This window comes from Pleurodeles waltl, chromosome 4_1 (genome assembly GCF_031143425.1).
Source record: "Pleurodeles waltl isolate 20211129_DDA chromosome 4_1, aPleWal1.hap1.20221129, whole genome shotgun sequence".
Classification (NCBI taxonomy): Eukaryota; Metazoa; Chordata; class Amphibia; order Caudata; family Salamandridae; genus Pleurodeles; species Pleurodeles waltl.
Window position 1 is genome coordinate 635659333 of NC_090442.1, and position 27571 is coordinate 635686903.

A 27571-nucleotide genomic window follows, 5' to 3' on the forward strand; every position below is an offset into this window, starting at 1 on the left:
GATATTTGCATACGCTTTTCCCCCTCTCACACTCCTTCCATATCTAGTAAACAAATTGAGTCAAAACAAACTCAAACTCATACTAATAGCACCAACTTGGGCACGACAACCTTGGTACACAACACTACTAGACCTCTCAGTAGTGCCTCATATCAAACTGCCAAACAGACCAGATCTGTTAACTCGACACAAACAACAGATCAGACACCCGAATCCAGCATTGCTGAATCTAGCAATTTGGCTCCTGAAATCTTAGAATTCGGACACCTAGACCTTACACGAATGTATGGAGGTCATAAAACAAGCTAGAAAACCAACCACAAGACATTGCTACGCAAATAAGTGGAAAAGATTTGTTTATTACTGCCATAATAATCAAATTCAACCATTACACGCATCTGCTAAAAACATCGTAGGCTACCTACTGCACTTACAAAAGTCAAAGTTAGCTTTTTCATCCATTAAAATACATCTCACTGCAATTTCAGCTTATCTGCAAATTACGCACTCAACTTCATTATTCAGAATCCCAGTCATAAAAGCATTTATGGAGGGTCTGAAAAGAATTATCCCACCAAAAACACCACCAGTTCCTTCGTGGAACCTCAACATTGTATTAACACGACTCATGTGAGATACAATATTTAACATGGAAAGTAGCATTTCTGATAGCTATGACATCTCTCAGAAGAGTAAGTGAAATACAAGCCTTTACCATACAAGAACTTTTTATTCAAATACACAAGCATAAAGTAGTTCTACGAACAAATCCTAAATTCTTACCTAAGGTCATATCACCGTTCCACTTAAATCAAACAGTGGAACTCCCAGTGTTCTTTCCAGAACCAGATTATGTAGCTGAGAGAGCATTACATACATTAGACATCAAGAGGGCACTAATGTACTACATTGATAGAACAAAACAAATTCGCAAAACAAAACAAGTGTTTGTTGCTTTCCAAAAACCTCATACAGGGAATCCAATATCCAAACAAGGCATTGCCAGATGGATAGTTAAATGTATTCAAACCTGTTATATAAAATCAAAAAGAGAACTGCCTATTACACCAAAGGCACACTCAACTAGAAAGAAAGGTGCTACCATGGCCTTTCTAGGAAACATACCAATGACGGAAATCTGTAAGGCAGCCACATGGTCTACGCCTCATACATTTACCAAGCATTACTGCGTGGATGTGTTAACAACACAGCAAGCCACAGTAGGACTAGCAGTATTACGGACTTTATTTCAAACAACTTCAACTCCTACAGGCTGAACCACCGCTTTTGGGGAGATAACTGCTTACTAGTCTATGCACAGCATGTGTATCTGCAGCTACACATGCCATCGAACGGAAAATGTCACTTACCCAATGTACATCTGTTCGTGGCATGAGACGCTGCAGATTCACATGCGCCCTCCCACCTCTCCGGGAGCCTGTAGCCGTTTTAAGTTGAGAAAAAATTGGCCTTGAACATTTGTAAATTTGTAAATATATCACTTTTAACCACATTATGTACATACATATTTACTCCATTGCATGGGCACTATTACTATATACACAACTCCTACCTCACCCTCTGCGGGGAAAACAATCTAAGATGGAGTGGACGCCCATGCGCAATGGAGCCGAAAGGGGAGGAGTCCCTCGATCTTGTGACTCGAAAAGACTTCTTTGAAGAAAAACAACTTGTAACACTCCGAGCCCAACACTAGACGGTGGGATGTGCACAGCATGTGAATCTGCAGCGTCTCATGCCACGGACAGATGTACACTGGGTAAGTGACATTTTCCATATATATATATATATATATATTTTTATAATTAGGAATTAGCATAGGAAACAATAAGCTTTGGCAAGAATTGTAGAAAATAGCTAGGGTCGTAGGGAAGGGCCAAACCATATACTAAAAATAGTAGAATGCAAAGTTAAGTCCCCCACCCAAGGGTATGAAGTAGTTAGAGGGGAGCCTAGGGAGCTCGGAACCCCAAGAGGTGAGTACCTTAATGACCCCTCGACCAGGAGAGCAGAGGTAAGTTCCTGGTTTTTACAAGGACTAACAGAGGGACATAAAAAATGGATTGTGCAAGAACAGGACCAGACCAGAGGAACCCCAAGTGGTGGTCCCTGGACTGGTGCAAACTAGTTTATGCAAGAAGGGCACCAAATGTGCCCTTCAAAGCAAACCAGTGACTTGGGGAAGCTACCCCTCCCAAGCCGTGTAACACCTATTTCCAAGGGAGAGGGTGTTGCCTCCCTCTCCTACAGAAAATCCTTTGTTCTGCCTTCCCCTGTCTGAGCTGGTCAACCAGGAGGGTAGACACCTGTCTGATGGGTGGCAGCAGCATGGGCTGCCCATAAAAACCTGGAAGACTGGTAGGAGCAATATTGGGCGCGGGTCCTCTAAGGAGCCCACAGAGTGCATGGAATCATGCCAACAATACTGACATTAGTATTGGGGTATGACTCCGACATGTTTGATATCAAACATTCCCAGGTTCGGCGTTACCATTATGTAGCTGGACACAAGTATTGACCTGTGTCCAGTACACTGGTAAATGGCTTTGCCGCACTTACAAAGTCCAGTGCACTGGAACAGGAGTTCGTAAGGGCACCTCTGCTCATTCAGGGGTGTCCTCACACACAGGGACCTGCACCCTGCCCTCTGGGCCAGAAGGGCCTACATAGGGATGACTTACAGTTACCTGGTGTTAGGATGCATGCACCTTTTCATACAGGCTACAATGGCGGACCTGCAGACACATTTTTCATGGGCTCCCATGGGTTGCATAATAAATGCTGCAGCCCAAGGGGGGACCCCTGGTGTTCCAGTGCCCTGGGTACCCAAGTACCATATTATGGGGACCTACAAGGGGACACCAGTATGCCAGTTGTGGAGTGCACAGAGGTCCAAGATAACCAAATTTCGAGAGAGAGAGCACAATCACTGGGGTCCTGGTTAGTATGATCCCAGTGAAAACAGTCTAAGCACACTGATAGCAGTCAAAAGTGGGGAGTAACCAGGCTAAACAGAGAGTACTTTCCTACAAGTTCCACTTCTAGGTTTAATCTCTGGCCAATCTTGATGTTTTCTGGCGAAGATAATAATACCCTCCATGTTGAGGGAAGCAGGGAAACTCGGGCTCTCGGGAGGAACAGCTTAGAATTGTACCATCATTTGTCTTCCAAGCCACTCAATGCATAGCATGTGGTTAAAAAGCAGTAGCAAATCCTGTAAGTGAAATATGCTTTTGTGGTCAGAATGAACCTGCAAGTGAAGAGTTACTGGCAGTCCATTGATAATCCTGTTCAGCCCAAGCATTTTGTAGTAATTGAATGATTTGGAGTCCAGTAAATATTGCTCCACTGATGCATATTGTTTCTTTATATCTTATCTCTGTTATCTTACATGATAACAGAGAGAGCTACAGCAGATGGCCAGTCACTAATGTCATATTTCCAACCCCCTTCCATGGATACTATTAAAAAGAAGATTCTTGAAATTAAATCAGGCTCTCCTCTGGATCAGTGTCCTCCTTCAATTTTTCACTTGGTTCCGGATTTAATGGCACGGATGTTGGTCCCCATTTACCAAGAGGTAGCTATGTCTGGGGAGTACCCATCTATCTGGAAAGAAACGATAGTAGTACCTCTCAAGAAAAAAACAGAGGGGGATAATCAGGACATGAGTAATTTGCGGCCAATAGCATGTCTCCCGTTTTTGGCAAAGATTCTAGAAAAAAATTTGAACTCTGAATTGATAGAGTTTTTAACAAAAGTGGATGCTCTTGATATCTCCCAATACGGGTTCAGAAAAGGGCATAGTACTGAAACTGCCCTAATCTCATCCTCTGATACTATTCGAAGGATGGTTGATGAAGGCAAGGGGGGCGTTTTATTTCTTTTAGATTTATCCGCTGCCTTCAACACTATCTCTCCCACACTATTAATGTCCCGTTTGCATCATGTGGGCTTGAGGGACAAGGCGCTTTAACTTTTGAAGTCTTTTCTTACAAATAGATGGACCACAGTTAGCTGTGGTGATTTCAAATCTAGACCTTATCTTCTGCCATGTGGGATTCCGCAGGGATCTTCCCTCAGCCCCACATTGTTTAATGTGTATGTAGCGCCTTTGGCTAGTCTAATTCGTACTTTTGGTTTGATTCCATCTTCCTATGCTGATGACTCCCAGCTTATTATTCCTATTAATCAGCCATGGGAGGAGGTTGCAGATCGGTTCACTAATTGTATGGAGGAAGGGAGTAAATGGATGAAGACCAATTGGCTAAAAATGAATGCCACCAAAACTGAAGTTTTATGTTTTGGACCTGGAAAGAATTTATGGAACTCACGGTAGTGACCCTCTGAATGTGGTAACTGCCCTGTACCCACTACTGTTACTAGAAACCTAGGCATCTTGTTCGACGAACATCTGTCTTTTAAAAAACAGATTAATCATGTGGTAAACATCAGTTTATGGTCAATTAAAATGCTCATCTGCCTATCTGTTACATGAATGGAGAGTATCTGCTATCCTGGCATTGGTAATGTCCAAGATAGACTACTGTAATGCACTGTTCCTTAATCTGTATAAGAGGCTGATAAAAAGACTCCAATTAGTTCAGAATTCCGCTGTCAGAGCGGTTCTCAATCTCCCACAATGTATATCAGTTAGAGAGAGTCTCAGGAAATTACGTTGGTTACCAGTGGCGCAGCGTATCCAGTTTAAGTCGCTCTGTCTTACTTTTAAGGCAGTTCATGGAATAGGACCACGGTACCTGACTTCCAGACTCCTCCTGCATGTACCTAGAAGAAGCTTGAGGTCTTCCCAAGCTCACTTGATTCAGGTCCCTCGCACACATAAAGCCAAATGGGGAGACAAAGCTTTTACAGTAGCTGCAGCCAGAGGATGGAACTCTCTCCCATAGAATATTAGGCAAGAATCAGGTTATATGAAATTTAGGAAAATGGTGAAAACTTGGCTCTTTCCTCGTTAATTTTTTGGTACATCAAGATCAAGGTCTTTGATTTAGTTCGTTTCTGTTTCTTCTATTGGATGTTTTTCTATCTTCATTATTTCTGTTATTTTTCTTATCCTCTGTCTATTTTTTTACTACGTGCTTTCTTCCCAGCGCTTCGATGCTCTTTGAGTAGGAACGTGCTTTATAAATCTTGAATTACATTACATTACTCATTGCTACCTGTTTCTTGTGCCTGGTTCACCTGATTCCTCAGGGATGAGATGGAGTACCTTACCTGATCTTCTTGTGTTGTTGTCCTTTTACTCATTGTGTAGTTTATGGCTACCAATACTCAATGAGCAGGTGCACCAAAGAGTAACACCCTAGCAAAGGTGCATAGATCTTATTAAAAACTGTGGTTCCGAGCACCTGACGTGCTTTTTGGACAGCATAAGTGGTAAGCATTCGGAATCTGTACTGAAAGAAGCTAGTTGTGTCACTGTAGTACATCTTGCTTCCGCTAATGGGGAAGCACAGCGTTTGGCTCTGACCTACTTTAGGACACTGTTCCAAACTCACTTTCAGTCCCTCAGCATGAAGGAGATTTGTAAACCAATTAATCCCTTATAATTTTATGCAGTGATGGAAATCAGTGTTTGAAAAAAGGTACAATGTGACAGACTTTAGAGAAGTACCAAATTTCTGTTCTTATTCTACAGCAGGGGTATGTATCCTTATAGATAAATATCTTCCCTAAAATATCAAAACTCACATATGTGATGACCAGAGCAAGTGGGTTTTGGTAAAGGGCAGCATCAACAGGATAACGGTCTTGTTTCTGAACATTTACATCCCATCTACAGCAAGCCTGAAGTCTTTTACTTCTTTAGCAGCCACCACAATAGGTATGAGTAACATGGCTGTGCTCTGGGCAGGAGGTTTTAATCCTGTATTTATGAGATTACACTAGATAGGTCTTCTTTAATTTACTGCTTCTGGGTGAGAAGAACTTGGACTCTTCAATCCATACTCTCTCAACTGGAAGGTAGTGGAGGTGTTAACAGACAACAACACCACCATGTTTTACTGCAACCAGCAGGGCGGAGTAGAGTCATGGGCCCTTTGTCAAAAGGCTCTACACCTCTGGACGTGGCTGTTCAACATCAGGTGGGCTGTCTGAACGTCAAAGTGGATAAACTCAGCCGACAATACTTGGTCGACCACAAATTGTGCCGCAATCCGGAGGTGGCACCAGGTCTTTTTCAGCAGTGGCAAGAGCCTTGGTTAGATCTGTTTGCCTTCGCAAAGAGTGCACAATTTCAACAGAATTGCATGTTGGAGTTACCAAGGCAGCAATCACTCAAAAACGATTTTCGTCTCAAGTGGAACTAAGGCTTTCTGTGTGCCTTTCCACCCATACCAATTCTGCCCAGAGTTCTCAAGAAGATCAAGAACAATAGGGCCCAAGTAATCCTTGTGGCAAGAAGAGTCTGATATTGCAAGCTATTGAGCATGGCTATTGATCCTCCAATCATACTGCCTCTTCAGGAGGATCTTCTGTTGCAGCAGCAGGTGAGGGTTCTCCACCGGAACTTGTCCATTCACTGCCTTCTTGCATGGAGATTGAGCGGCGGCAGTTGACAGCTTTTGAACTTCCAGCAAAGTCTGGAATGTTATCCTGGCAGCTAGGCATCCCTCAATCAAAACAATATACGCCTGTTGTTGGAAAACATTTATGGCATGGAGCACAGACAAGTCGGTTGAACCCCTCTCTGCTCCTCTTTCTGAGGTTCTCTTGTTTATACTTTTTCTGGCCAAGTAGGGCTCTGCTATGGGCACTCTCAAAGGTTACTTATATGCTATCTCTGCATTTTTTAGGTTGCCTGATCAGCCTTACTTGTTTAAGTCTCCAATTGTAAATAGGTTTCTTAAAGGGCGTACTCATATGTTTCCTCCATTTATTATGCCCTAATAGGATTTGAATTTAGTTTTAACATCTCTGTTGTGCCCACCTTTTGAGCCTCTCCACAATTATCCTCTCAGGCTACTCACCTTGAAAACAGCCTTACTTGTGGCCATTACCTCTGCCTGACCGGTTAGAGAGCTGCAGGCATTGTCATCTGAGCTGCCCTACCTTTCCATCTATCCTGACAAAGTGGTGCTTCGCACTGGGGCTTCCTTTTTGCCAAAAATGGTCTCGCTGTTTCATGGCTCCCTTGAATACTATGTTTAAGGTTGTTTGAGGGAGTGAAGGATAGTAGCCAATGGGCTACACACCCTTGGAGTCTGCAAGTGATTTCAGGCTTATCAATTCCAATACATGGTTTTTGCTGATTGTTGCAATGTGACCCTTTTTGTTGTTGTTGTTTTTTTTTTTTTTTTTTGAGGCTCATCTGCTGGTGATATGGTACTTAAAACCTAACTGGCGCATTAACTTTCCTACAAGACTAGAGCATATGATGCAGAAATACACCACTGGCATGGAAAGTAAGACACTCGTTGACTGTAGCACATCCACTATAGTGGCATTGAAGACATGGCTTCAGATCTGTCCTGTGTAGCCTGACAGCAGCAGCATGAATCCTGCTGATCAGATCTGTTAAAATTATCCCTTTGACAGGTAGGGATACCTGATTTTAAATAATAATCCACCACTAAGCATACTATGATGCCCATGTTGTAGGATACATTATATTTAAGAAAGGGACATGTGTGACAACAGAAATGGCATTTCCCCTGTGACTAGGCCCACATTGACATTGTCACTAGCCAGGGTATAACTGGTACATAGGAAAAGTAAAGCTATACAATAATACACTTTAATCTATAACTGTACAAGCTATGGATTCTATTTTAGGACTGAGTTTTATAATTAATGCAAATTCATTCTAATTGTGAAGTTGGATTTTAAATCTTCATATGGGAAATATAACGTTTAGAAAGTTAGCTTTACCCTGCTGAAGCTAATTTACATTAGCTATCCAGCAACTGCCCTGCCAGTATTTGGCCTGAATTGTGTGTATGGTGTGAAAACTTCTCCTAGAGCTGAGACAGTGGCCTGGGAGTGTGAAAGTGTTTTATTCCTTTGTCAGAAAGACCAGTCGGTGTGGGCCCAGAAATCTAGTTCACTTCAAAGGGGCCTTCCATGTCACTGGTTTGTGTGGAGTAACACCTGGAAAGGTCCCTGCGTTCGTCTCATTAGTCAGGCTGGCACCAAATCCAGTGAGATTAAAGATATCTCAGAACCAGTTTTTAATGACCATAAAGGAGAGGACTGCTCATTACCCTGGCCGCATCTCTGGGTGTCCACACAGGCTCTGCACAAGGAGAGATGGGCTTCCATACATTGGATTTAGAGAGTGAGGCGCACCCTTCGATTGCTTCCAGTAGGACAAACGGGAACTTCAGATAAGGTTGGTAGGGGAAGGACTAACCTGCTTCAGGTATTAATCCTTCAGTTCCATGGTGACAGCTACGCAGTTTTAGCAGTGGTCCAGGTAGGAATAGTTAATCTCAAAAAGTTACAGAGTCCGTTTCTGCATTAGGACTTGAAAGGTTTTTCAAGCTTTTTGACTTCCAGACATTCACCCGGGACCAGTGCATTTATTGTATTTTATGAGGCCTCCAGTGTAGTTGGCTGCTATAGACTATCATTGGCACCTTGTACGTTTTTTGGTGATATTTCCACTTGCATCTTTGAAAATTCTTATTTCTGCCTCCCCTTATTGGAAAGTTGTCATTCTGATCTTATTTTGCTCATCAAATAGTTATTTTTAAAAATTGATTGTGGATTTATTTTTATTTTTTTGTGATTGTGCACTACTTAAATACTTGGAACATTACCTTTGATTTAACCCTGACTGTTTTGCGTCACGTTACCAGTGATTGAACACAAGTCTATTTTATTTAAATCGTGTAAATTCTAGCACGTAGTAGCATTATCTTTTGGGGGTAAACACTTGTCCACCCCTAATAATAATACTCTTTTCCCCACTGAATAATTGTGCATATTTAGCTGTGGAAATGAAATACTTACAGTGAGCATGTGTAGGAAAGTGCCAATGTTGGCATGGTTACACCCCTCCCCTACTTTTTGCTTGATATTGTTGTTAACTCTGATTGAAAGCGTGCTGGGATCCTGCTAACCAGGCCCCAGCACCAGTGTTCTTTCCCAAAATCTGTACCTTTGTTTCCACAATTAGCACACCCATGGCACACAGTTAAGTCCCATGTAAAAGGTACCCTTGGTACCACGGGACCTTTGGGCAGGGAGGGTCCCCAGGGGCTACAACATGTATTATGCCACCCAGGGGGACCCCTCACCAAGCACATAAACACTGCCTTTGCAGCTTGCGTGTGCAGGTGAGGAGAAAAAGGCAAAGTCGACTTGGCACCCCTCTCAGGGTGCTATGCACACAAACCACTTCCTGTGGCATAAGTAAGTCACCCCTCTAGCAGGCGTTACGGCCCTAAGGCAGGGTGCACTATACCATAGGTGAGGACATAGCTGCATGAGCACTATGTCCTACACTGTCTAAGTCCATTCCTAGACATAGTTAATGCAGTGTAGCCATATGGAGTATGTTGTCTGGGAGTTTGTCCACAATGGCTTCACTGAATACTGGGAAGTTTGGTATCAAACATCTCAGAACAATAAACCCACACTGAGGCCAGTGTGAGATTTATTGAAAAATGCACCCAGAGGGCATCTTAGAGATGCCCCCTGTATGTTACCCAAACTGCTAGTGCAGGACTGACCAGTCTGTCCCAGCCTGCCACTTTTAGACAAGTTTCTGAAAGTGCAGTAAATCTGGCACTTGGAATCAGCAGAGCTTGCCCCACAGGAGAACCCACAAGATGCATTCCTGTCCAGTACATTTCATTTAAAAAACAAACTTGGAAGCCTTTGGAAGTATCTAAGCTTTCTGCAACCTCATGGAAAGTGGCAGGTCTCAAAACTTTGTTAAGCAGTAAATTGGCAGTGGCATTCCTGCAAGAGCTTTTTTTTAAACCAGCAAGCAAACTAAGCCAATTTGGCAGACCATTGGGAGGTCACTCAATTTACATCAGACAAAATGGCTGGGTTGAAGTTGTGCCTCTCGACCTTAGCTCCCATGCCCTGCAAGCGGCTACAGCCACTGAGCTGTCCATCGGTCAAAGGGAAAGGCCTCTGCTCTTGATCAATTACTATCATATTACATTGAAAGTGTCAAAACAACTTGCGACAAAATGACTTTGCAGCAGTCTGAAAACTCTCCTCTTGGAAAACTCCTCAGACAAGGTTCTTCTGACGGGTGACTTCAGCCTGAGGGGCCTGGGATCTGAGGCACCCGACGGGAGAAACTGTAAGATACGTGATGAAATGAACTCACTACTGAACTCTTTTAGACTAGTTTCGACTGCCCAAGTATTAAAACCGGTATCTGCCAAAACACATCTCTCACAGACATTTAGAGGTAGCTCAACAATCAATTATATGCTTCTATCAGAAAACTTAGCTATTAACTCCATGAACTTTGAGATACACAATAGGACAGAAAGCGATCACAATCCACTGCCGCTAACCATTGAAATGGGAACTCATGCATCAGAGAAACATTTGATAGTGGGAGCTTCCACAGTGTTGAAACTAAAATGGAGGACAGCAGACACCAAACCTGTGATAGAGTGGCTCCGCAAGGTTATAACGAGCCAGAGAAGCCCGTTACAGGAACCAGCTATTGGATGGAGTACTCTCCTAACTGAACTCATGGGAATCCTCCAGTGTTCAGGGGCAATTATAGGTACACTTCCTCCTGTTTGAGTAATAGTTCGCCCCTAATGGAACAGGGTTACGTGGAAAAGGACAACCAGTTGATGGAGAATCTTCCACAACTTACAAACACGACTCGGGTATGCTGTCTCCTTAAGGAAATGAAAAACTATGGTGCCCCCTGATCAAATGGACTTCCCACTGGAATCTTCAAATGTGCAGTGGAGGACTGGGCCACGCTGTTAACACCTCTCTATAACCATGCTTTGCAGTCTGCACATATTCTGGAGCAATAGAGGGGCTCAATCCTGTGCGCAGTTTTCAAGAGGGGAGATCCTACAGTAACATCTAACTACAGACTAATAGCTTTGTTAGACCTAGAGGCGAAGGCCTATGCATGACTATTGCTGAAGGAGTTAGAAGCCTGGGTACAGAACAAGAACATTCTCATGTTTTCTCTAACAGGCTTTCGTGCAGCAGCCTCAACCACGGACAACATCATAGCTCTTGCTGCATTAAGTAAACAAGCTGCCTAGGGGGGTCAGCTCCCCCTTTTCTCCTGTTTTATCAGCTACAGTGCCACTTTTGATAAATTCCATTGACCAGTATTATGGAAGAAACTAAGTAACTGGAGTATCCCCACCATCCTTCTGTGGGCCATAGACTTCCTCTACATACAAACATTGGTTTGGTCCTTGAAGCTATCAAACCCTGCACACGTAAAAACATTACGTGTCTACAGCTGCTAGCTATATCTGTGTAGGACTTCCATTCAGCCTGGCCCAAATGGTTTAGAGGGGAGCCTGCAGGCTCTCTGATTTTCGTAAAGAATCTTGGCTTCATCTATTCTGCTGCCGCCCTGCATTAGAGGCTGCTAGGAGGTCATTATTGAATCTGGTATTTCTATCTAAAGACGCTTGCACTTGCAAGGAGGCTTCAGCAGTATACTTTGCACGATCAGAAGTAAGAACTCTGGCAAGTTATGCCAACTTAGAGCCCTCCCGTGCCCACGACTTACAATCAAGCCACTCAACTTCACCCAAAAACCTATTACAGACTGCATGTCTTTTACTCAGTCATCCAGTAACCTTCAGGTGGTAACTGGTAATGGTCTGGCAGTGACTAGTTGGACTAATGAAACTACTGCCTAAACTCTTCAGGACTCAAATAAGTACTGATATCCCTTGAAATAATTGTGTATGTCTAGCTCATGTGGAGGTTGCCGTGTAAGAAGCAATACCTTTTGATAGAGCACAGAGGCATTTTATTTTTTTATACAGTTTTTATGATTAAGATCCAATTCGCTTTAGCTCAATTTTTTAAATATGATATTACCCTTTCACACTGTTTTAATTCCTTTTGCAATGGTTTTAATTCATCACGTAGTATTAATAAAACTGAAAACGGTGTCACCTGACTTAGAGTTTACTCATCTTAAATGATAGTTTCTTCAGATTGACAGCATCTTTTCCCCCAAAATTCTTTTCAGGTTGAATGCGTTATGGCAAACTTTGATGAAGGAAGAACTGCTGCAACAACTTGTCAGAACAGGTGTTTGCGCAGCAGATCTATACTATGGCCCTCATTCTGACCCTGGCGGTTCCCTACCGCCATGGCCAACGGGGGCGGGAGCACCGCCGACAGGCCGGCGGTGCTCCCTTGGTCATTCTGACCGCGGCGCTTTGGCCGCGGTCAGAACGGGAAAACCGGCGGTCTCCCGCCGGTTTTCCAATGACCCTTAGAATCCTCCAAGGCGGCGCAGCGAGCTGCGCCGCCGAGGGGATTCTGACCCCCCCTACCGCCATCCTGTTCATGGCGAGAAAGCCGCCATGAACAGGATGGCGGTAGGGGGGGTCGCGGGGCCCCTGGGGGCCCCTGCCGTGCCCATGCCCAGGGCATGGGCACGGCAGGGGCCCCCTAACAGGGCCCAACTAGGCTTTTCAGTGTCTGCGATGCAGACACTGAAAAGCGCGACGGGTGCTGCTGCACCCGTCGCACGCCTTCCACTCCGCCGGCTCGATTCCGAGCCGGCTTCCTTGTGGAAGGCGCTTTCCCGCTGGGCCGGCGGGCGATCTGAATCAGATCGCCCGCCGGCCCAGCGGGAAAGTCAGAATACCCCTCGCGGTCAATTGACCGCGGGCGGTATTCAGGCGGATTCAGACGGGCGGGCGGCAACCGCCGCCCGCCTAGGTCGGAATGACCACCTATGTCCTTTGTCATTGATAGACTATGGTGTAGGGAGTTCCCAAAAGAGTGTTCCATTGTCTCACATTGCAGCACCCTCAAAACCATAAGCTACACTCTATGCCACCATAAACGGGCATATGTTTTCAGGGTCTCAGCATGATTGTTTATTTTGAAAAAGAAAACAATTGATGAAGAAACGGTGCATTTGTCTGAGCTAAATTTGCTGAGGGACAGTAAAGTTTTACTCTAATGTCAAGGTAACATTCCCCTATTTATGAACACCTTTTACTCCTGCCCATTTATGAAAGGCAAATGTTGGTCATATGAGCCAAAACAAAGACGGAGATTGGCTTCCCTTGTACAGACCATTGCATCAAAGGCAAGTGTCTCAAATGTGAATAAGATAATTTGTCCACTCTGTACTTTTGAATGTTTCTTAATTATAATTGCTTTGGCCTGAATAAAAACAAAAGAAAACCTTTTTAAAAATGTTTAAAGAAAGCAAAGCATTCTGAGATCTGACATGAAACATGGAATTAATTCACTGCTTATGAAACTAAGAGGAATACACCTGCTATAGGGAGTTAACTGTTTTATTCTTTTTTTACTTGTGTGGCCTGGCCACAGCCTCTTTACACATTTGGAACAGGTTATATTAGTTTCAAGACCGGTGTCTGTCTTGTGGTAGGGTAAAAATACAAATCCATTTTTACATCCATCCACCAAAATCATGGGTATGCAATATCAAAGGCTACTAACATACAAGCTTAGTATCAAACATTAAAACTTAAATGCATTGATTAAAAAGAACAGCTGATGGATGGAATGTTGAAAAATGCAAACATTCACCCCCAGTCTCAAAGATATGGGTTGAATCCATTGTTTTTTGCCCGCCACACCACCCCAGTTTGAACTCTGCCATGTGCTAATCAGTCTTGACCCTGTACCCCATGAACTGTCAAGACAGGTCCTCCCTGGACCGGAAACAAGCATCCTGGGACTGGTTTCAGGGTATCACCCTTCCTCAGCCAGGCTAGCCCACTTAGGGCGACAAAAGCAAAAAGAACAGATGATTGATGGAATGCTGAACAATGCAAACGTTAACCCCCAGTCACAAAGATCTGGGTTTAATCAATTATGTTTTTGACCACCATGCCACCCCAGTTTGGACACAGCTACTTTGACTGGGGGTGAATGTCTGCGTTGTTTAGCATTCCATCCATCATCTGTTCTTTTTGCTTTTACCCTGAAACTGGTCCTAGATGCCTGTTTCCAGTCCAGAGAGGACCTGACTTGGCAATTCGGGCTGGACTGTTCCCATGGGGAACAGGGTCAAGACTGATTTGCAAATGGCTGAGTCCAAACTGGGGTGGCGTGGTGAGCAAGAAAACAATGGATTAAACCCAGATCTTCGTGACTGGGGGTGAATGTTTGCATTGTTCAGCATTCCGTCCATCTATTCTTTTTGCTTAAATCCATTGATTGTCAAACATTTACTTTTTGCCCCAGGGTATATTTGTCAGTTCTGAATGCTCTGACCTCAGTGTCATATTATTTCTGTAAACAAAATGTTTCATGGCATAAAACACTTTCCAGCTCTGTTAAAGATTTTAACATTATTTTGAAGGTTTTAACTTACGTCCGTATCAGGATTCCTCTTATTTGAAGCCGGGAACCGTCCTCAAGAATATGAATGATGTATAGTTGTGATTCCGTATTTTCTCTTTTACTGAATTACCATAATCCATCTTCAGGATAGTTTAACATAGGGTATTTTTTGTAAATGAAATGATACAACAATATAACTAGCATTTGTGGATACACTTTCTTTTGTAAACTTTGTTTGACGTGATATTATACCTTTTTCATTTCAGTACAAGGTGATTGTCCCAAAAATAGGAAATATACAGGATCTTTGCACAGGACTGTCCGCTTTGTCTGGAATTCCTGCAGATAAGGTGAGCCAATCTGGTAACATAATATTAACATGTTTGAGTTGGTGTTAAAAAAATTCAAAATTTAAATGTGACTGTTTTCTTTCTGTTTAGATGATAGTTACAGATATTTACAATCACAGGTTTCACAGGATATTTGCCACAGATGAAAACCTAAGTAATATCATGGAACGGGATGACATTTATGTGTAAGTGCTACTCCTATGATGTGCCATATGTGCTTTGCTTGTATGCCTGGAATGTCTTTGTTTCCCAGATTGATACTATGTTTTCTTTCTCACATAAATGTTTGTGTCCATGAAGTTAGATATGCCATGGACATCACTAATGCATCATGTACAGGCTAAGACTCACAATCATTTCCTCTTGCTTTAAAACTTCAAATGTGATTTTGATTATTGAATATCGACTCAGCTGAATAAACATTTATTACTTCGTATACATGATAAACTACTGTGTATGTGAAAATTATGACACCACATAGTGGTTAAAATATTGGAATTGCATTTGGAAATTGCAAAGTAAAGACCAATATCTGACATTGGAACACCACTAACTTCCCAAGCCCCTAGGTAATATAGAGCCTAAAGAATTTGTTTCCCTACATGAAGCTTACTTTGAACACAAATCAGTTCAGCTGGACTGTCAGCCAGAAGGACTTCCATTGGCCTCTACTTCAGGTAGCAGCAGCTATGAATGCAAAATTAACTCTTCAGCTTTCACATAATTTTATTATGAAAGACTGGTTAATTAGTCTGTACAACCTTACCCCTCTGCACATCTTTATTTCTGATCCTTCACCCTCATCGCTCCATGCTTTGGCTTGTTTTTCTACTATTGTCAAATCGGATTCCTGAGATTTGTATTTAAACATTTTTTTAATCAGAAGGGAACTCACCAATAACCATGAGTGTATAATGACCAGATGTTAAGCCACTTGAAAAGTTTTGCTTCTGCCAGATGTTGATCTTGTTAACTATGCTGCCTAATGAGTGCGTTTTTGCAGTTTTTGTTTTTGCACTTCACTTTTCTAATACGTTTGTTTCCAATGTAATTCTCAAAATGGATCTTCATCACGTTTTTTTCGGTTACTGTGGTTTGCCTGATTTCTGATATTTTTAGCTAGATTATCAGTCCCTTGTGTAGGAAAGTAGGATCTTTCTGACATGGATGCCCCCACCTTTTGACTGATATCAGTGTGTTTTGACTGTAGTACACTGGTAGGATGCCAGTGTTGGTATTCACCCCCCTAAATTTGGTGGTAAGTACTTCTTACATACCACAGTTGGCATATTGGTGTACACCTAAAAGTCTCTGGTATATGATACTTAGGTACCCAGGGCATCGTCACACCAGTGGTCCCCCATGGACAGCAGCATGTATTATGGCACCCCTGGGAGGCCATGCAAACTGTGTCTACAGGCCTACCATTGCAGCCTGTGTGAAATGGTGTATGCAGCTTTCACCCCAGATATAAGGTTTACCTTATATTGTGGTTACTGCGCTTCTGACCCTGTAAGTCACCCCTAAGGTAGGCCCTTCAGCCCACTGGCAGGGTATATGGTTCTGAGTGTGATGGTACCTCTGCCTGAGCAGAGGTACCCCTACAATCCCCAGACTCCATTTCCTGGACTTTGTAAGTGTGGGGATGCCATTTTACGGTATGTAGTGGACACTGGTCAAAACGAGATGTCCAACTACATAGTGGTTTCACCGAACCTAGTCATGTTTGGTATCAAACATGTTGGAATCATGCACCTACACCGCTTGCCGTGTTAGTTAAATGAAACCATGTTCTTCGGGGTTTCCATAGAGGGTCCTCCATGTCTGCCTGTGCAGCGGGTCTGTGTGCAAACCAGTGCTGCTGCCGACCCCAGACACAGTTCTGCCCTTCTGCTGCTGAGCTTAACTCTGGCAGGGAAAGATAGAACAAAGGATTTCTTGTAGAGGAGAGGTGTTGCCACCTCTCCCTTAGAAATTGGTGGTTCTGGGCTAGGGTGGGAGTGCCTTTGAGTGCCACCAGAGTGGTTTGAAGGGCATATTTGGTTCCCTCCTTGCAACACTGGTTTCTTCCAGTGCAGGAACCCACAGATTCCCACTCTGGCGCAAAACACACAAAAGACAGGGGAGTGACCATCCCCCTATTGAGTTCCTGCCCTAGGGAGATGCCCAGGGCGCTGCCAGGTGGCCACTTAATTCTGCCATCTTGGAAACACGATGAGCAGAGGCCCCTGGGAGCTTCTGTCTGGTCAGTCCAGTATAGTAACGTCCCTAACACCCCCAATAGGTAGATCATCGCACCCTTCCTGGGCTACATAAGGGTGCCCCTGAGGGTGTGACCCTAGATTATTTTACAAGATTCGTATTCAAGACTCTTCTGCAACCTGTACAGCGGATCCTGCTGATGGACTTTGCCGGGGACTAAGACAAGATTGCAACTGGTAGGAGGGCTCCTACTGCAACTTTGTCCTCGAGCATTGCAAGGACTCTGCAACTACTGTGGTTGTGCATCCTCCAGAGTCACAAGGATTCCTCCTGCACTAAGGACATCCAGAAGGAATCTTCCTCGTAGTGAACAAGTCACTCCCCTGAAGCCGCAGGCGTCTCAACATTGGTAACTGGTTTGTGGATCCCGTTGTCCCGCGGACTCCTCCAGGCTCTGCAACACAGGTGGTGATTCTGTGGCTCTCCAGAGGTCTGATCTATCTTCTTTGCAGCAGGGAAGTCTATGTTCCCTGGCTGGAGCTGCTGGAATGGAACCTCTGTGCCCTGCTTCTGTTTGTCGTTAGCAAGGCTTGTTGGCTCTTCAGTCTGAAGACAGCCTAGCTCCAAGAAGCTGCAGCCTCAACCATCACACAGCTCCAACACTGACGTCCTACCTGCAACTCCTGCAGCGTGGGCATGAATCTTCTTGATGTTGCTGAGGCCTTCTCGTGGTGCCCTGTGTCTGCTGCTAGAGGGTCCTCCTGGGGCTCCATGGATTCCAGCTTGCTCTCCTCACTGCTGAGAGCTGGCCCTGACTTACCTATGAAGGTAGAGTCCTTTGGATCTTGATGGTTCTATCTACTGCTACTCTTCTTGCATCCTTCCTATTACATTTCCCAAGGCTTGTTGATGGCCCTGCTGGTCACTGATTTCTGCAATACGACGACTGCTGTGGAACAGCTCATGGACGACTCATGGGATGCACCTGCATCACCTGGATGCTGCAGCTGCCTCTTCACTACAACCATCCAACATACAAGTACCCACAAGAAGGGTGGGCATTGACCTCCTGCACTCCCTGGGTGAGTGGTTTGGACTCTTTCCCCTCTTTCCTCAGGTATTCCTTGTCCAGAATCCACACCTGGGTTCTTCCGACCTGGTCCACTTGTCACTGCAGCAGCTGTACAGCTGAGGTCCTCATTGTCTTCAGCTGGATGTTCTGACACAACTTCACCCCTGTGCACTGGGCTCCCTGGTGTAGGTACTACATTTCTCTGGGTATTCACGGGTGGGGGCACTCTTGAACCTCCCGTTCTCAAATGAGTTTCCTCAGTGTCCTCTGGGAAGGGTCCTTCTGACCGCGACTATCCCATTTTGTCTTACTAACACTGATTCTAATTAACACCTCTGCATACGGGCTTCTGGGGAAACTCTGTTACTTACCTCTGGTGTTCTAGTACTTCCCCAGTCCTTAGGATCCTTGAGTATTAGTCTTGGCAGGTTGTACTGTTCTTAGTCCATTTTTTTAGTGTATGGTTTGTCCCCCTCATAGAGGCTCATGTCATTTCATGGTTTTACTTACTTGTTTTTAAGTATATTTTCTCTGTGTATATCTCCAGTTAGGGGATATACCAAAGCTAGTTTAGTGCCTGTGTGTTAATAAATACCACCTTATTTTTCTAACACTTCAGAGCTTTGGTCATTAGAAACCACGTACATTATCACTAAGTGTTGCCTTGACTCAGTTCAGGGTGCCTCACCTAGGGGTACACCATATACTGAGCCAGCCTCCTACACCTTGTCTTTGTGAAATTTATCATATAACACGTATGTGCACGCACAATTATGTTTCTTATTTTAGGTTCAGTAGTGCTAAAAGGCATTTTTGAAAAAATGCTTTTGCATGGTAAACCTAGGTGTCAGCAGAGAGCCCCAGGGAGCTAACCTTTCCGGTCCTGCAAGTATTTTCCTTTTATGCAGCCATTTACTGTTGTTTGAAGCTATTAAACTTTTAGTAGTATGTTTCAGGGGGTTTTATTTAGACTTTTGTAATAAATGAATCATCTTGTGATTGACTCCCTCTCATTTCGAGGTTGCTGACTAGTTCAGGTCGATATGTATATTTTTAAACTGTATTTCAGTTTGTTGTCAATATTTTATTATATAGTAACCTTTAGGTTCTCCCCAAACGTTTGCAGATAGAACAAGCAAGATAGACTGCAGGAAAAAGGATCTTCCACTTTGCAGTACCATATGACACTCTTTCTTACCAGTAGTAAAAACAAGAAGGTCATTGTAAGAAACTGCTCTTGTTGTAGTTACCGCCACCCCCACACACTGTTTGCCTGATATTTATTGTAGGAAAGTGCCCTTGTTGGCATGGTTACCCCCCACACTTTGCCTGATGTTGATGCCAACTTTTATTGAAAGTGTGCTGGGATCCTGCTAACCAGGCCCCAGCACCAGTGTTCTTTTCCAAAATCTGTACCTTTGTTTGCACTACTGGCACACCCATGGCACACAGTTAAGTCCCTTGTAACAGGTAACCACGGTACGACGGTCCATAGGGCCAGGGAAGGTCCCCAAGGGCTACAGCATGCATTATGCAACCCTGGGGGGATCCCTCACCAAGCACATGCACACTGTCTTTGCAGCTTGTGTGTGCTGGTGGGGAGAAAAAGGCAACATCGACATGGCACCCCTCTCAGGGTGCCATGCCCACAAACCACTTCCTGTGGCATAGGTAAGTCACCCCCCTAGCAGGCCTTCCAACCGTAAGGCAGGGTGCACTGCAACACAGGCGTGGGCATAGCTACATGAGCAATATGCCCCTACGATGTCTAAGTCCATTCTTAGACATTTTAAGTGCAGTGTGGCCATATTAAGTACAGGGGCTGGGAGTTTGTCATTATGAACTCCACAGCTCCATCATGGCTTTTCTGAAGGCTGGGACGTTTGGTATCAAACTTCTCAGCACAATAAACCCACACTGATGCCAGTGTTGGATTTATTCAAAAAAACTCACAGAGGGCATCTTAGAGATGCCCCCTGTATTTTATCCTCTAGTGTAGGGCTGACTGATCTGTGCCAGCCTGCATCTAGCAGACAAGTTTCTGACCCTGTGGGGTGAGGACCTTTGTGCTCTCTGAGGACAGTAACAAAGCCTGCTCTGGGTGGAGGTGCTTCACACTTCCCACCCTCACGGAACTGTAACACCTGGTACTGAGCCATGAAGGCTCAGGCCACCTGTTACTGTGCCCCAGGGCCATCTAGTGGAGTTGCCCACCCCCCGGGCAAAAAAAAAACACTTTTTGCTGCAAATTCAGTGGGAAACTTAGGAAAAACAAGGAAGAGGGACCACCCCTAAGGTGTACAGAGCTGGAATGACTACCTCCCTGCAGAATCCTCCATCTTGGTTTGGAGGATAAGGACTAATAGGGTTAGGAATATGCTGCATTCCCCAAAGGGATTGGGCACAGGAAAGGTGTAGCCACCCTTATGGACAGTAGCCATTGGCTACTGCCCACCGACGCCTGTAATGCCCCTAAATCTAGTATTTAATGGCTCCCTTGAACCTAGCTCATCAGATTTCTGGCAACCTCACAAGAAGAAAGGACTGCTAAGCTGAAACCCCAGCAGAGAAGACGGATGACGAAAACTGACTTGGCCCCAGCCCTAACGGCCTGTCTCCTGCTTCAGAAAGCCTTGCAAAAGAAAGTGACCCATCCTGCAGGTCCAGCGACCGCTAAGAAGCCTTCAGAGGACTGCCTGCATCACAGAAGACCAAGGACTCCAGTGGACAACGGCCCTGTCCAAGAAGAAACTCCATCTCAGGACTTTCAGAACCATCCTGAATGTGCGAATCCTGATCACTCTGCACCCCACGGCCTGAGTCCAGGTGGCCCAACCGACTAGAGCTGCCCCCAGGCGATTCTGAGAAAGTGCCCATCCTGGGATGACCCCGCCAGTCCACCACACCACCACCACGCCTGCAGCCTTAATCCGGAGGACCCCCCTGACCACGACAGAACCGGACTGAGATTCCCAACACAAAAGGTACCCCTGCACCTGCAGCCCCCTGGCCTTGGGGAATCCGACCTTCAGTGCAGCAATGTCCAGCAGGTGGCCTCTCTCCTTGTCCAGCCTTTGGTTTCCCGGAACAGACCTCCTGGACTTGACCTGCAGCATCTTTGTGGCCCCTGGGGTTCCCCTATAGAAAGAAAAGCATTTTGAGCACGACACTGTGTTTGCACCCTGCATACAGCCCCCCGCGCTCCCTCCTGCACCTCTGAGGATTTGTGTTTAGTGCTGACCTGTGTCCCCCCCGCCCGATGCTCCTCTAAACCCCCCAGGTCTGCCCTCCGAAAGACTCGGGTACTTACCTGCAATTAAGCCTGATTCCGAGTGCCCCCAGTCTCCATAGGAGCCCATGTTAAATTTGCTTCATCTTTGACTTCTGCACCCGGTCGGCCCTGTGTTGCTGGGGGTGGGTGTTTGGGGTTAACTTGAAACCCCAACCTGTGGACTTCCTAACCACCAGAGACTGGACCTGTAAGTCTTGTACTTACATTCAAATCGACCTAACTTTTCTTCCCCCCAAGAACTGTTTCTGAAAATTGCACTCTCAACTTTTAAAACAAATTCTTGCCATTTATTCAAAAACTTTATAACTTGCCAATTCTAATCAAAGTGGTATCAATACATATGTGGAATACCTATTTATGCACTTACCTGCAACTTGAATCTTTTGGTTCTAGAAATAAATAAATTTTGCTTTAAAAAACCATTGGTCTGCAGTTAGTCATTGAGTGTGTGTTTCCCTTATTGTCCGTGTGTGTAGAACAAATGCTTTGTACTACCCTCTGATAAGCCTAACTGCTCGACCACACTACCACAAAAGAGAGCATTAGTACTATCTACTTAGCCTTTGTTAAGCCTCTGGAGAACCCCTGTACTCTGTGTACACTACACATCTCATTTTGATCTAGTACATACAGTGGCAGTTTCCCACAGTCATTATTTATACATGAACATTACTGTAACAGCTTTAATTATAACATGCTTTAGTTCAAATCTTATCTTAGTTGTCAGATAGATTATATATCTTATAGCACACTCAGTGTAGCTTGTAGCCCTGTGGCAAGAGAATTCCTGCAAATAACCTTATTGTTTCAGCTGTGAGCAATTCATTGTTTCCTCATCCATTCATCCATAGTTGGTTCTGGAAGCATCCTTTTAATGGCGATTCTACATATTGCCAATACGAGTCGTGCTGCGCTTCTCTTTATTGACATATTTGACTTTAGTGATTTAATAACCAGGACATATGCTTCATGTGTGCATTATATCTCAATTCTTGACGTGTTTACAAAACCTGTCATATTTCCAGTTTTGAGCAATGAGTGGGCATCCCCTTTCAATGTGATTCGAAGAGTAGCTCCTCCCTAGTTGTATTTGGGGCAATTATCACATTTGAGCCTTATGCTCATTTTAAGTTATGTGCACTATGTGCAATCAAGCCAGTTTACGGCTAGTGTTACTAGACATTACTTGATCAGTTTACAATCCCTTTTCCATACTTCTGTGCTGATCTCTGCTCCACAGTCCCTTTCCTAGACCGATTCAACTTAGAGTTATGTTTGGGACATCCTCCCAAAATCTACTTCCCAAAATGTGAGAAACCTACCATTGGTAAAAAAAAAATCTATTATTAGATTCAAACCACAAGTCCTTGAGGGATTATAGGACATATCTCTCAAGTGATTTTTTTTATATTGATCCAGTTCATGAAGGACTCTTTGGGCACAGGGCCGCTTTGTTGAGATCATTTTACAGAACGTTCATGTTGATATACTAGGCTGATGATATAGGAACATTCTCCACCATCCAAACCCTCATTAAAAAAAGTTTTCCCATATCTATTTCCCTCATGCATTCCACTTAATGCTTGTGGGTTTTATGTATTTTTTTGTAGCGTTTGCTTGTTCATACTTTTGGATTGGGATGCGATTCTCGACTATCGAGTCCTTGAAGATAGGTTAGAAAGCTTCTGGTTGTTAAGGAGCCAAAGTCTGATTTAACACAATAATTTTGTGTTTATTTGGGTATCTTGTCATGTCTCTTCCTCAGTGCTTTGTACAAGGAATATCTTACTGGTCAGTGTACTACTGTGTTTTTTGAGAGTTTTCTTAAATTTATTTATTTTTTTTACAACAATTGGCAGGTGTGCTTTCACTTTTGGATGCTTCTGCTCTTTAATTATCACAACTTATTTTTTTACCTCTGATCTCTTTATTTTCATTGTCCCAATCATATCAGTGTGCTCCTTGCAGCTACTCTGTAGCGTGATTCAATTGCCGTAACCTGAGTGAACTTTATTGGTGGTTGTTACTCTAATGAGCCTGTGTAGTTGGTTACCCTTCTTCACATGAATATGGTAGCTTATTTGAGTCCTTACAAAGGAAACTGTCTAACCTGACAATCAAACCATGTCTTTGTGGCTTCCGAAGCACAAATCTTTGACATTATGCTGCTTGCAGATAAATAATTCTTCTGTGTATACCAAATGTATTTGACTGTGACTTCCCAATTCCTTTCCATTAGCTGTTGCTTTGGCAGTTGCTTTTGGAAGAGTCCAATACTTGTGAAAATCCTACCCTGTGTCTCTCACCTTTTATACCGTTGCTTCCTGGTTGGTGATAGCATCTATTTTTCCTGTAAACAAGGTGGGGGATTAGGGAGGTGCTTGGTGTTATAGCCATTCATCAACTTCGGGTTGGGGTTAGAAGGAGGATAATATTTGATCATAGATGTCTACTTTAAAAATGCAGTCCTTAGTAAAAAAAAAAAAAAGTTATTCTAGTTCTGGGCTTTATACGATTGCCTCCTTTTTCAGCTAGAGAATGCCCCACACCCACCCTTGACAGCATGAACAATTTTTATTTTGCTACTTCTATAACCTCCTCATGCAAATATAATTAATACTATTATTTTCAATGTTTTTCTTTTCCCTATTTTCACTTGTAAAGGTTCTGGGCTAAAACGTGTGAAAGTAATATTAGCCTCCCTTATCCATATATAATGGAATGCCTAAAGATGGGAGCTAAACTGTGTTTCAGAATTGATGCTGTTTTCACAATAGACCCCAAAAATTGTATTAAATATTCAGTATACTCTAAATGTATGGAAATATTGTGACTTAACAGATATCTGTCCTCTATGAAATTGAATGATAATGACCTCTGCAAAATTTCAAATTAAAATTTTCTTCAGTGAGGAAAGTGGCACATCTGCTGTAGAGATGTAGAATTTTCAGAAGAAATGAGAAAATGCTAAAACTCCTTCAAAAACTGGCTTAATATATTGCAGAAGAGAATATAACCATGTTATACAAAAAGACGGAAATTACATTAAAGGTTATGCCTTAGTGATATAGCTCTACAGTAAGAGCAGTAAATAGCCATTAAAGAAAACTCAAGCTGCTTTACCTTCCCCCATAGAGCTGAAGGCATTGACCAGGAAGGTGTGGATTCTCTTGACAATCTTCTAAAGCGTAAGAAATTTCAGGATCTGCACTGGTGAATGGTCTTGCAAAAAACACCATTATAAGAACAGGGTGCAGGACATAGGGCCCAGACACAAAACCACTGGTAGGGATGTTGATGAGATTAAATGCAATCGCAACAGTTCATTCCTTGGACGGTGTGTTGTTGCCTTTACAGGGACACAGAAGGTGGAGCAAGCTGAGCTGCGTCGTTATGAAAGCAACTTGTACTCATCTTCTGTACCATGCCCCTGACAGTGGGCATAATGAATGTGCCAACATTATATTACTGGCTTAATGCCCCATTTGGCATGTTACAGCCAGGTGTGGGAGGCAGCAGTGCTGATGGGCACGCATCTTGCTCCAGCCCCCAGATACATTCCCAGGTCTGCACCCGAGTACATTGTATTCAACATGACAGTACAGAAAGAGATGTAAAGCACAACAGGTAGCCTCTACTCTGATGGGAAGTTCATTTAATAGGGGCTGAAGTTTTAAAAGGAACAAAGGGTCAAATTTATAATGTGGATATGATGTTCTCCCATGCCACTGGATGATCAGCAGTCATCATTCAGTGGGCAGCAAAAGTTCAGAAAAGATACAATGATGCATGGCTTCAGAAAGTAATAGACTGTAGGCTGAAAACCCCCTTCTGTTAAAGCAGTGTGGAATGGGGACACTACCAGTAGTATGCATAATTCATTAATGTAGAGTGCCTATAAGGAAATGCCTCTATTTGTAGCATGTGTTGGCTGCAGATACACATGCTATGCACACCGCTGCCATGTAGCATTGGTCCCGGACTCTGCAAGTCGTTTTTCTCTAAGACGTTGTATGGTCGGTTTCATGAGTCATATCTCCTCCTCATCAAGGTGTTGCACTTGTTTAGTGGCTCCTTTGTTAAGTTATATTTTCCCACCATTGGACTCGAACAGTCTGTGTAGGAGCTCTTCAGTTTCGACAACCACGTGGCCTACGGAAGAAAAAGACGATAGAAGAACAACAACAAAAAATAGTATACGACTCTGATACACGCTGAAAAGGTGTACACATCGAGCGCACACATTGGATTTCCATGAAGGCAAGAAAAAAAGCCTATTTAGATGGTGCCCTCAGTGCAGGACCAAATATGCATACTCTGATACTCACAAGGTCTGTAATTTGTGCTTATCAGCAGAACACAAGGAACAAGACAGCCCAGCGTGCAGCTTTTTGGAAAATACGAATATGCTGTTAAGTAGAGGAGACTGTCGCCTAGTGCGCAACATGGAGATGGCAGCCGGGGCAGAAATCTCTCATGAAGAGTCACACAACGAGGGTGAGATTGACGCTGATTTACCTTTTCATCGCAGTTCCACATTATGTTGCCAGGGACAAATCCATTGGGGAAGAGGAGCCGCTGGTGCAGGTCGAGGAGCTCACGCAGAAGACTCCGGTGCCTGGGTCGAGGCGCCAAGGACCGTGAATACTATTGACTCACCCAGATTGAAGGAAATATTGAACACACCTCCGCCTCCACGCCACGTTGCACCACAACCTTTGTGTTCTGGTTGACACCACAAGCATGCCTCAGAGCCGAGCAGGGACAAGAATATTCTCGATCCCAATTGGGCAGCAAGTCCAAAACATGGGGATGGCACCGACACCATTTCAGTACCGAAACCCACATCAACAGCGACACATGCATTAGCGCCAAAGAAGACAACACCGGCTTTGACACCGGAAACATCATCAGCGCTGAAGAAAAACTCGACATCAAGCCACTCTGAATCCAGGTATCCATTTACAAAAGCAAAACAGCAAGGTCATTCTTTGATGCTGAAGAAGACCTATGCTACAGTGGTAGCAAAGACAGACGCCTTCCTCAGCCACAATAACAGTGCAAGAGAAGCAGTTAAAATCAACACAAAAACAAAAGCCACTAGAAGAGGAAGGCAATGCGTTTGAAGGCCTGCACAAGTATATGCCAAAGAAACAATAACAGTACTTTCAAAAGTTAGGCACAGGACTTAGAAGTCACACCACCACCACCAGAGAGAGTGGCTATCGAACACAGGGCCACAAGCCCTATTACATTTGAACAACCTCAGTCCCCATAACCTAGTTCTCCTTCACCTACACATGAAGAGGAAGGTGGGGATACTTCTCAGCAGGGCTATGACTCACGAGGAGATACCCACCTCAGCCCAGACCCATGGGTCGATTATGATGTGGTTCTGCCTGACACAGATACAGAACCACCAGTCCCTACAAAAGCCTCACCACCTGATGACACTTCATCTTACCATAGTGTCATACAGAGAGGTGCAGAATATCATAAACTTCCAGTGCAAACCACAGAAGAAGAGCACACAGTGCAGTATCTGCCTATGATTGGTTCTATGATAAATGTTTCGAAGAACATCTTTAACTACCCATTGAAATCCAGGGTACTTACTCCACGATTTAAAAGAAAATGCAGACCTTCACCTTCAGACCCAATATATTAGGTTATCAGGGGTCACCCTACAACAGACTTCCTAGCAGACACAGTAGCAAGGAAAAGAAAAAGCATTGCAGGGCACTGGGGAAGCTACACCTCCTGAGGAGAGTAAGCACATCAATGCTGCAGGTAACAGGGTGGCCAGAGTACATCACTGGAGAATCGAAAATTCAGTGGGGGCATACTGTCAAGATACAACAGGGCAACTTGGGACGAAATGCAAGAACTAATGCAACATCTCCCAGAACAACATTGAAAGTGAGGGGAAGACTTAGGACCTAATTACAACATTGGCGGTAAGTGCCGCTTACCACCATGCTGACTGCCACCAACATACTGTGACCGTGGCAGTATACTGCTACGGGTATTATGACCCACACATAGAAATTCGCCACTATACAGACACCCACACAAGTCCGCCAGCCCAAAGGTCAGTGATAAACTGGCGGTACCAAAACCCACACCATTACGCCAACAGAAATA

At 44.0% G+C, this 27571-nt stretch overlaps 1 protein-coding gene across 4 annotated transcripts in view; it reads left to right on the forward strand.

Moving 5' to 3' along the window:
• The window catches only part of USP15 (ubiquitin specific peptidase 15), a 617233-nt gene that overhangs the window by 245050 nt on the left and 344612 nt on the right, over window positions 1-27571 (forward strand). For all 4 annotated transcript variants that reach the window (XM_069229069.1, XM_069229070.1, XM_069229071.1 and 1 more), the window contains 2 exons: window positions 14778-14861; window positions 14952-15046. In XM_069229069.1, the coding sequence (XP_069085170.1) occupies window positions 14778-14861; window positions 14952-15046 (179 nt within the window). The remainder of the gene's footprint in view (window positions 1-14777; window positions 14862-14951; window positions 15047-27571) is intronic.